At 38.2% G+C, this 11,872-nt stretch overlaps 1 protein-coding gene across 1 annotated transcript; it reads right to left on the bottom strand.

The window, feature by feature from the left end:
* Positions 1–1,244: 1,244 nt before the first annotated feature.
* Positions 1,245–9,165, bottom strand: LOC136554537 (transthyretin). Its single transcript, XM_066546562.1, has 4 exons — positions 9,078–9,165; positions 8,163–8,302; positions 3,498–3,633; positions 1,245–1,522 (listed from the first exon to the last, which is right to left on the bottom strand). Exons 1-4 carry the CDS (start codon positions 9,144–9,146, stop codon positions 1,415–1,417), a joined length of 453 nt encoding a protein of 150 aa, XP_066402659.1. The 5' UTR covers positions 9,147–9,165; the 3' UTR covers positions 1,245–1,414.
* Between the last annotated feature and the right edge of the window lie 2,707 nt (positions 9,166–11,872).

Raw genomic sequence — 11,872 nt, 5'->3', positions numbered from 1 at the left:
TTTACTAGGTTTATCCTCTCATCAGAGGGATGACTACAAGCAGAGTAGTTTTTTCTCTTTGTTTTGGATTTTTTTCCCCTAGTATATCTATATGAGTAAATTTAAGTCCTATTTTGAGGGCTTAGCATAACACACTTCAAGTGAAACCTAACAGTTTTCAAGCTTCAGGGATAGCAAGATCCCATGAAATCTCCATACTTTATGATGAGTGCTGTTTTGAAACTGTTTGCACTGCTTACAAGAGTTGTGTAATTATGCTAGCATCTAGAAATCCATGAAAAAGTAACCAGTGAAATGTTAAAGGCAAGCTTTTGTAACTTGTGAATTCACTTGCCATGCCGTCATCCCAGCAGGCTCTGGGTATAAACTCCAAGGTCAGTGGCAAATGAGTGCTGCAGGTTTCTGGCTGGCATGATTTCAGTTTCTTTCTCAGTAGTTTATGTAATCCAGGTAGAACCAATTCCTCTACTTCAGGATATTTTAAATACAATACAGAAATCACTGCTAAAGCCCTTAAAGCCTTTAGTCAGTTTATCAGCAACTTTATTCGAATCACAGTCACTGTACATCTTACCTTTTCCTTTTTATAAAAATATGAAGAGACTATTAAGAAGATGCTTCTCTTTTTGGACTTCTTTTTAATGATGGCTACAGATTTGACTTATTAGGGATTTGACTGGAATGCACTTATATAGGGTAGTCAGCTGCGTTATGTCAAATATTTGCTTTAATATCAAAGATGTTAAAAAGAGTGCTAATTGAAATTACTTCAGTACTTCCTAGATTGATTGAGCAGCCAGCTTTCCTCTTGAGACATCAGCGTGTTGAGGTTCACTTGAAGTTTTAAGTAAAGGTACACAGATTTTAAGTCTTTCAGCTCTCTGATCATACTTATTTCAATGGTTTCTGTATTGTTTGTTCTGCTGCTAGGTATTCAGAATTTCACCTATTCACCTTATGACCTGGTTGATAGTGGGACCATATTTTCTGTGTGTAAACTTTGAGTAGCACAGATGGCTTTCTTATTTTGAGTACATTTATTTGGTAATTTTTTTAAGGTAACACAACCCTATGAATTTCCTGTTTTGAGCCAATGTATTTGGTGAGACTTCTTTAAGCCAGTGGAGGAAGATAACAAAACTAAATCAAGTGTCATCCCATGTGTGTTTTTCAGATGTCCTTTGCACTTTAATGCAAATTATAATACTTTAGAAAACAATAAAATTCCACTAATTGAGTCAAAATTGTTTTAAAGAAGTAATATTTTATTGACTTGTCTGAGGTTTGCCAGGTCACAAAATGAAAATAAAACAACTAATGTAGCAAAAAGTTATGCATTAGCAATAGGAAAAACCTTCCTCCTAAAAGCCTATGATAGTTCTAGTGGAGGAAAGTGTGAAAAGACAGTACATGTTTATTCCTCGGGGGCAGTGACAACAGCAGTGGTTGAGTAGGAGAAAGGGCTGAGGAGAGCGGCGATGGTGTAGTGGCGGTGACCGGAGTCGTTAGCAGTGAACACCACCTGGAAAAGGGAAAACTCGTGGTCATGATGAGCAACATACAGCCAAAGCAGCTTATTAACAACTAAGCAGCACACCCCACTGCATCTGCAGAGCGCTTTGCTGGTTCTGTTCAATGCTTTTACCCTTCTGAAGGGTAATGCTTCCTGCTACTTTGTGATTGCCAAGGACTGAGATATTTGTGGGATTTGGGCTGAGGTCCACAGAGCGCCTCAGCTGCAGTGAGGCTGAATGGAATACCCACACCTGAGCCAGGCAAACTACTTTGTGATGTGGAATAGGAGGGTAAGGGGGAGGTATCTCAAATGACCAGTAAGAAAGACAGGGGTGAAATTCCACCCAGGGAATTTAAATACAATCCCTGTGTGACATGGCCAAACAAGGCAGGCAGCTGGAGCCCAAAGCCATTTTCTGTACTTCAGTGCCCCCTCCTGTTTTTAAGACCATTGGTGATGGGTCAGTTTTTGCATTAAGAACTGAGTGGCTAGACTTGCCAGAACAAGGAGAAACCCTTGCCCTAAGACGATTCAAATCTACTGCTCTTCAAATTAGTCCAATGGGACTTGGGACACACAATTCCCAGGAAAGTATTGTCACCTGGGTTAAAGTCCAGCTTTCTTTAGCTTACTATTTGATCTATTTTCTAAATCAATGAGGCACTTTCTATAAGTGGACTATAGAGTTCTTTCCTATGACCAAAGTCTAAGCTGCTGGGACATGAGGACTGTAGGCTTCAGCTATCCTGTACACTGTCAGTCCCTGAACTCTTCCCACTTCCCAGGCTAGCTTGTTGGCCTGTAGGCTATTATGTCAAGGAAAAGCCTTCTCAGCCTAGCTGGAACACTCTCAGTCAGGTACTTTTAAGCACCTTCTGAGGTGTACCCCTTACAACTTTCAGACATCCAAAGTTAGGGAATACTTTTGAGGTTTCTTTTTTGATCTAAATCACCCAAACAGCACCTCAGACTTTAAGGATCTGGGACACAGTAATTTGTTTTAGTCTTCCACTAGAGCTCCATGAACTTGTGGTTTGAAATGTTCTACAACACCACCAGTAGCTGTTCCAGACTACTTAAACTGGGGAAACTTAAATTTAATGACAGATTAAGCCTAAAGAATTTAAACAGATTTTGGATGTGCTAAGTAAATGTAGTAGAAAATTTACACAATAGTAGTAGAAGTAGAATATTTATACAATAAATCAGTGTAGGACTGAAAGCAAGGAGAGAGACATGACATGATCACATTTCTGGCCTGCTTGTAAAATTTGAGTATCAACAAAATAGTCAACTTTTCCTTTCCCACCATGGTTATGTCTTTACTTTTTTATACTTTCTTTTTTTTTTTAGTTGTATAGTTTGGTACTGAACATCATTTTAAAAAAAGGCACACCAGAAAGAATTGTTTTTTTCTTGTAATTATATGTCATGTTAGAATTTAGGGATTTTCATGTGACTGATATGGGGTAAATACCTCTGATTTAAGCATAACTTATTTCCTATAAAATTAGGGTTTCCAAATCCAAATCTCTCCATTACTTCATCATCAATAAAAGCAGTTTCTTTTTTTTGGTGTTTTTTTTTTTATTTTTTAAAATTTTTGTTTTTTTCTTGTTTGTTTTTTTAAAAACTGTCTACTATTGAATAATGTAGCTCTTTTCAAGCAAGATTCCCTGCTGGTATGAGTAGGTGAATGGGAACAGCTACACTTTGGAAGAGCTGTGTCAGCATTTGCAGGGAAGTTGGCTCCTTCCTGTGGCTTAGCTGGATATTTACTGCCTCTATTTGCCCAGTGCTGTGTGGCAGTGAACCAATTCACTGAGTGTTGCTGCTCCTTCAGTATTAAAGGGCTGTGTTTGCTCTTTCCAGCTGATGCCACTACGCAGGCAGTGTGTTCTGGTTACCAGTGTGTTCTGGTTATCAGTGTGCACTGGTTATCAGTGTGCACTGGTTATCAAGGATATTTGCCACTACTCACATCGGCATATTCGTGGAATGCAGAAAGCCCGAGCGCCTTCCAGTAGGAGCTGGTATCAAACTTCACCATGTACTTTCCCTCTACAAACTGTTCTTCTGACGTGAGATCATGAATCTCCCCATACTCTGTGGTTTTCCTGTAATGATTAAATATCTATATAAATATTTTATACTATCATTTAGATGCTAAACAGAAACAGTCAGTGTGGAATATTAAATAGCAGAGGTGCCAAATTCTACATTGAGCAGCCTAATCCTCTGAAATAATTCGTTCCCTTTATGTAGTGGATGTTTCCACACATTGCAGAATCTGTCCGTGCTACCAACTCACCCATACACATAACAAATAAAAGCTGGCTGGTCCCTCTTTTAGTATCATGTCTAACTTGTACCCAATGTCCTCTGGAACCAAAGGTTACTGTCTTAGGAGAAGGAATGTCATGATGAGAGGCAAAATGCCAAATCTCAAAATGAAACTAAGCAGAGAAGAGAAATTTTATTGGAAAATTATTTTGTTTTCCAGTTATTAGCACTGAGGCTCTGGAGTTTATTCCTATACAATGTTATTTTATGTGACACTTAGTGATAATGTCTTGAAAAAGCAATTTAGCATCATAAGATTTTAATAATTTGAATTACCTTGGTCAAGGAGCAGGGCCCTCTTGCACTGAGTACCATATAAATGAGCAATAGGAATTCCCAGCTCAGAGCTTATGTGCTCAGCTCAGAACAAAAAACTGTGGATGGAGAAATTCCAGTAGCAAGAAGGAAGTATAGCTGGCACTGCACCCTATTTGTTTGAAAAGGAGGCTTTTCAAGCTTTGTATGACAGCTGTTTAAATATTTACATACTTAGCTTCTAAACGCCATTTATCTCTTTTCCCTCCTTTTACTTAGTTTCTGATTTTGTAACCTTTTGTGTTTGTTTGTTTTTGTTTGGGTCTTTTTCTGCAGAAAATATTTATTTGATATTTATAGCACTTCATAACCACATGATTTAGTTGAAGGAAAAATGAAGAAAGTCTTAACTGGGAGAACTAGTGGAACTTTCCTGTCTTATGGCAAGGAGTAACTGTCTAGGCAGAAAACAAACTTGAGGAGGATGAGTGGAAGTGGAGGAAGCAGTGACATGCTGCTTATCTGGGACAGGATCAGTTGTGTTATTGGGCTTTTCTTTCCCAGTCCCTTTCTCCTCCTTCACCTTATTTGTAATCTTTGGTTAATGGTGGTAAATAAAAAAAGACTGAATGACAGAGCTTTTGCTTAAGTTAAGAGGTAGCAGGATGGAAAATCCCATACTAATTTTAATTTTTCTTATTTGTCAAGACTGATGAAATCTCACTGGTCCAATGCAAGTGTAATCAAGTGTATCCAGAGCAGACCAAACCTGCAGAGAACCAAAGTCCTATTTGAAACAAGTATCACAGTCAGTTTGTAAAGTGTATGCATCTGTTTTCTTTTAGTTTAATTAGTAATTCCTGGTTTGATCTATATTGCTTTAATAAAAGAAGAAAGAATTCATTTCTGAGTGTTCTTGAAGCTGTGAAAGAGAATTACTGAGATCCTGCAGAAGTTAGTGAATCATGTACTTCTGCCTATAATCTTGATAGTCTAGATGAGCAATTAAAAGGAAAAATGGTGTCTGCCTCAAAATCTTTGTTCAGGAAAACAAATTAGTTTTAGTTTGAGAAAAGTGTGGATGGAGCTGGAATGGTGCTTTCCCTAAGGGGTAGTGCTCCAGAGTATCAGATGTTAACCATCCAGAACAGCTGGGAAACTGGAAACAAGAGCTCACTTGAAAATGCATGCCCGCTACCAGAAGTTAATGGCACTTTCTTTATTTTAATTATTAAGTGGTAGCCATTCAATGCAACTGGTCACACAAGGAAACCCTTCAGCATTACTGCTGCACAGACAGCCTACAGGACAGTGTGTGATTCAGAGCCTGGAGGGGATGAGCACAAGGCAGGGATGCTCAGCATTCAGCACTGGTAGCAAAATGCTCTGATTGCTTCTGAACAGCACTTGTATTTCTGTCTGAGTGGGGGACTAAATATAATATGGTTCCTTATTCTTAACAGGATGTGGACTGCCAGCATCTGCTGTAAGATGAACAGCTAAGTTAAAAAGCTGTGCTTTTCCAGTAAAGTTACTACAATGCCAGCCCATACTGCAGTCCTGATCTTCTTTTTGACTGTCTGGACCTTAGTTGTATATTGTTAAATCTACACTGCCTGTACAATGATGTTTATGGACTCTTAGGACGTACTGCACTGAGATAAACTGCTCTCAGATGCAGACTGATGAGGAAATATCTCAGGAACACTAGCTCTTCTTTTGGAGTTAAAAAAAAAAAAAAGGAGGGTTGGGGAACCACTTCAAAATACACAGAAGTCTTTTCTTTCATGACTTGTAACCCAGGTTACATGAAAACTGTGTTCGCTGACTGCAACTCTTGAACCACATGATAAGACCTAGATTTCAAAAAACTTGTGAGGAGTGAGAAGGTCAAAGCTAGTCATGGGAGGATCTCATATAGAATCTAAATGACATGTTCTGCACCCTAAACCCTTCCCCAGTATGTCTTAGCCCAAGTTATCTCTTCTTGCATATTTTTAGCTAGAGTAATTTTCAAATAAGCCTCTTAATAAAGTCAGCTCCTACTATTCTAACTTCCCCACTGCTCCTTAAACACCATTACTCAAATTCAACAGTTGCTGAGTACAACTTAATTCCAGTTGCTTAATTCCATGAAGCGTGCTTGCAAAGTAAACATAAGAAAACAAAATGGTAAAAACATAACTACAACAGATATTTGTACAAAATGTAACTTTCCCATATGTATCTGCTATGTACTGTATCTTCAAAATGTTATTCACCTTACGAGAGTATTTACAGATTGTGTTCCGGGATTCATTCACATTTTCAGCTGTTTTAACACAGGGAAATTCTGGCTTCTCCAAAAGAATAAAATTGTAATTGCATATGAAGACTTTGTTCAAACAACCGTTTGAAAACTTTGTTCAAATCACCTAAAGTCAATGGTGTCACTGAAAGCAGCCTTGGTTGTGATGCAAGTCAGGAAAAATGTCAAAATCTTTACCTGCAATAAAAGTTGTGATTTAATGTTCCTTCATTGCCACCCCCCAGCAAAATGGCTCTCACTTGCCTAGGCTTAATCTTCCCAATTTATGTTTAAGAAGATGTGATTAGATTTTCTTGAGTGCACTAACCTAAAGTGTCAGCAGAAGTTGCCTAAGAACTACAGGATTTGTCTCTATGGGCTTGTTGAGAGCAGGGCTGCAAAATGAACAAAAAAACCACTTTTTTTTTTGCACCAGAAGTGAGGGCATTTAATAATGTAATTTCTCTTATTCTTCTGTAAATTGTATTTTGTATTAGCTGTTAAACAGTACTTGATGAAACATTTTAAATAATTTGGTTTTCTAATAATGAAAGGAATGCTCACTAGGGATAAGATGTTATTCTTGTCTCTGCTTTCCTTGAAAAAAATGTGTCACTTTTCATGGAGTTTCTCTGTTCATTAAAGTATATAAATCCATTTTAGGAGTCATTTATTCCTAGGTTAACATTCAGCATGGGAGTGGAGTTTGTTTTTTTCAGTCTTGTAAACTTTCTTTCTACTTTTCAATGGGGAAAAGCATTTTTGGTTTTCATTATATAAAAAGAAACCATTCAGATGGAGAAAAAGTTATTTCTCCTTATAGTCTTCTTCTCTGGAGTTTTCTTTCTTTTTTTTTTCCCCTGCTGCTTATGTGTAAATCATGCTATAAAAACTCCTAATAAAAAACAGTTAGATGTACAGTTGACTCCTGTCCATTCTTGTGTTTATCATTCTGTGCTTGAATATTCTGCTGCTACTGGAGACTTCTCTTGAGTTATTTAAAAATCTGATTCAACAAACTTTTGCAATGAAAGTTAAATGTCTAAATACCTCAGCTACTTGAATTTTAGTAAACTGTGTTCTTCTGTTACTCATACACCTGTCACAGACTGAAGGAATTATTGTCTGACCCTCTAAGGTATTTGTAAGGATGCTAGGTATCTATTGGTATTGGTCTGTAATTCTAGAAAAACACATTCAGAGCTCTCAAACTGCTGAGATTTTGCTTCAGTGTTATGTTACAATAGTATTCTTAAAAACTATCTGGTCAAGGAGTTTCTTCCAACCAGCACATTTGATACGCAGCAGATGAATAATGCAATTATAATTTACATGTGTGCAGACAAAGCCTACAGAGAGGATTTTGTATGTGACTGCTGCAAATTAAGCTCTATATCCATTGCACATGAAGATAGGTTAGTCTGGATTACCTATAAAACGCTGGTAAATAGGCTTTTTTTCTTTTTCTTTCTGTAGAAAGGAAAGATAATACTGAAGCTAGGAGAAAAAATAAGTATCAAAACTAGTCCCTTTCAAAGATAAGATGAGCATCCGAACATATTTTTGCAATTAACATTTCGGTCACTGAAAAGTTCCACTTAAACCTAACAGATTTGGAATCAGAATTCATGTGCTATGAACACGGATAGTGTGGCACGTGTCAGAAAACATTTCTCTTTTGATCAGAGCTCCATTCCTTTAACTCCTCAATTGCTTGCCCAAGGCACCCCGAAAACAGCTCCAGAAGACCACACAACTTACCCAACAGCAAAGTCCTGCCAGCTTCCATCTTCAGCCTGTTTAAAAACTTTAACATTTACATCAGATGCAGGGCTTCCTCTGACTGCATCCAGCACTTTCACCATAAGAGGGCATTTGGAATCAACAGAGCCATGGGAGACCTTGGGGAAAGGAGGAGAAGTTGTATAGGAACTGTTCACCAAGTCTGCAAAAACCTTCTCCCAAAGAAAAGATAGATTCTAATTGCAGAATTACCATTCACTTAAAAACAAGTTTTCTGCCAATGCTATTCAAAGCTAATTTCCAAACATCTATTTCTTAAGCAGAATATCTTAGAGCTTTATACTGATACTTTATTACACACACACAGATTGCTTGATCAATATTTAGAGTTGCTCTAAATGGCTCTATGAAAATGATACAATGTTATACCATTATAATATGATCACAAATATGAAAATAGCAAATTCTTTTAAGTGCAAAGTATGTTATCTAGGGAAACCAACAAAGAAATGCATATGACATCCTAAGGCAGAAAGAATATCCCTCTCTTAGACTTTATTACATTATAAGGAATCCTTAGTCATACCTCAAAAATAGTTTTTATTTGCTTTAGAGAAGCCCTTGTTTGGTGAAACTGCCTCTTTATTGAGGATATGGAATGTGAGTCATAAACAGATAGAAACAAAGCAAAATAAAAGGTCACACCACCTAGATCCTTGACCCTTCCATAATACCTTAAAATAGGTGGGTAAATTACAAGAAAAGAAAAAAGTTTTAAGAATTCTGAAGAATACTATAAAAAAAACCCCCAGAAATTGCATTCTGATAAAGCCCAATGGTTGCAGAATTTCATGGATGAGGAGGATGCTAGTCATCTAGAAAATCTAGATTATCATTTGTGTAATGATTGAGTTTGAAAACAAAGAAACTCACCAGTGGTGCAGCTTCAGAGAAAAATACCAGTCCAGCTAAGAAAACAAAGAGTGCAGACTGAAAGGCCATTCTGCTTGCTGTTAGTGAGCCTTGGTGCCAGCAGCCAGGAGCTGAGGGGATTTGAGATTTTATAGCCAATCCAACAACAAAACAGGCTGCTTATTGGGTGCCCATATGACTCCAAAACTGCTGATTCTGATTATTTGCTTAGTAAATAGCCCAATCCTAGAGTCAGTCCATTGCTTCATGGCACTGCCATTGAAGTCAATGGAAGGACTGCAGGATCACTAGAGAAAAGAAAATAAGTAACGGACACAAACATGACCCTTGCCTGGGGAGATTACACTCATAGAAAGCCCTCCACAAAATAACACAAATGACCTTTTTTTTTGCCCAGAAATTCAACTAGTTCTAGGAGAATTTCTTTATCTTGCCCTTAGGTTGGGCATGAAAATGCCCCAATGCTTTCTCTGCAGCCACCCCATGTTTCTTCTCAGTATATTCACTTCTTTCTGAGGATCAGATCCACGTATGGATGCAGACTCAGTATATGGGTGATGGAGTTTGTTCATAGTCTGGCTCAAGCAGTGCTGGATTCCCAATCAGTCTCCCTGCTTGTTGGAAAGGAGCAATGTCTCTGTTTTGAGACACAACTTAGATGGGTTCTGACACAATCTGTCACCACCACAAGCTTCTAATTATTCATCTTGACCAACTTTCAGGTAGACACTGAGGTCTCTTAGTCACTGGGAAAAGACTTGTAGAGAGCTGTCCCCCTGGGAAGGTAAAGATCTCAGAAAAATGAAATGAGTCCTCTCTTGCACCATGCACCCCAAAAGGACCCAAGGCAGCCAGGAAAGACTGGTAGCTTTTGCTAACATCTGGCTAAGGTTCCAGTTGCCAAACCTTTATTATGCTGGAAATGTTATTGTTACATGCATGTTTGCACATTTCTACATTTGTAAATGTACAAATATACATTTCAGAGGTTTTTCAGGGGTGGACAGCCCCAGCCTAAGCTGGGAGAAGTAATCTGGGGGAGTTGGCATTGTATAGCTGGTTTTGTTCAGGTGCATCACATACACTGTCCATACTGTACCTTTGCTAGTTGAGAGACAAAGAAACTGCCCTGTTTAGCAGATCCTTTTCCCCACATTCCTAAACAACCCTGAATCTACACTTTTCAGGAGCTGGCACTCATTTTTTACTGATTTCACAGTATCTTAACAAAAAGCAGTTTTCTTGAATAGGATTATGATGGAAGTCTTAGAGAGAAATCACGGATGGTATTCTCCAGAGACTTTCATGCCTTCAGGCTGCTTTAGGCAGTTTTTCTCTCTAGGCAAAGTTGATTTTTGAGAAAAAAATCTATCATACAGTAATCTCCTGCACTGGGATCAAAGTGCCCTTTGTCCTTACAGCAAAGCAGGCTGATACGTAGGTAACATTCTACACACACTTTGCCTGCACGTAAAATTCAGTGCAAGGTGCCCACCAGTAACAAACCATGCTCCAACCTAATGCTTGGGGGTTGTATTCAGATCTTGGAAAGTTAAATGCTGCTCCTAGATCTGTGCAACAACATATTACCTCATAATTTTTTTCTCATTATTAATGAATATTTCTCTGAAGCAATGAAGATTTTTATGTCTGAAAGAGAAATGATCTGTATTCTAGGGCAAGTAAACTGTCCTGTGTTTTGCTGTCAGCTATTCTGCAAGGTGATAACGCCAAGGAGTTAATTATATTGGCACTTGGCTGCATGAGAAATTGCTCTCCTATGGGACAATTACTTAAGAAATAATGATTTTCTTCTAGGTTTTCCTGCAAAGTAGCAGTTTCTGAAAAATCATGTCTACAGGGGTAGTACATTTCAGCTGTCCATATTATTTTGTTTCCCTCTTTCATAACATTGATTGACCTTTTGGCAGCTGCTTCTTAGAGTGAATAATGAGCATGAAAAATTCTAACCCCAATATGATTTTTATCTCAATGTCCTTCGTTTGCTGTTTTTTTCAACTCTCAACATAACCCAGACAGGTATTCTTTGACTACAAGCAGGGACACCAGTTTGAGTGGAAAATTAGACTTTGTGTGTTTGTGAATCTCCTTTCACACATTTTGCACACAACTAGATCCTTTCTGTAAGTTCTAAGATACAGGTGGACTCAGTGAGATTGCAAAAAAAGAGTATCTACTACATCTCATCTCTGATCATGAAACATCCAGAATTTATACAGAATTCTATTAAAATCCATGGAGACCTAATTTAAAATTACTATAGCCTAGTGAAAGCAATGCTAGGTTGTTCTTCCCACTTCCATTGTCAGCCTCAACCTAGAATCGCAATGTGGTAATATTTTCCATAAAATGCATGTGAAGAATCAGGGATTTGGAACAGCTGGTGGAGAAGGATGGTTCTCCCTTGGCAGAGAATCAAAACATGATTGTGGGAGGGAAAAGGAGAAGGAGGATGGATAACTGCTGAGCATCCAGCAGGTGCTGTTTGACTGTCATCTCTCTGTTGTTAAATGCTCTTAAACATTTTCTGTGCAACGAGATTCTGAAACTTATATACTGAATAACTTATCCCAGATACACAATAAGAGAAGGTGGAATGAAAAGAGGCTGAGCTCTGAAATGTAAGTGGGACTGGCAAACTCTAGGCCTTCTGAAGAAGGAGGAAGCTGCTACGAAGATCTGGAAAGAGGGCAGCTCCCAGAGACTGCTAGCAGGGCACATGCCCCAGGAAACGTGGTGCAACACAGAGCCTTAGCACAGAGCAGTAGCATAAA

This window comes from Molothrus aeneus, chromosome 1 (assembly GCF_037042795.1).
Source record: "Molothrus aeneus isolate 106 chromosome 1, BPBGC_Maene_1.0, whole genome shotgun sequence".
Lineage (NCBI taxonomy): Eukaryota > Metazoa > Chordata > Aves > Passeriformes > Icteridae > Molothrus > Molothrus aeneus.
This window is presented reverse-complemented; position numbering and strand designations above follow the sequence as displayed.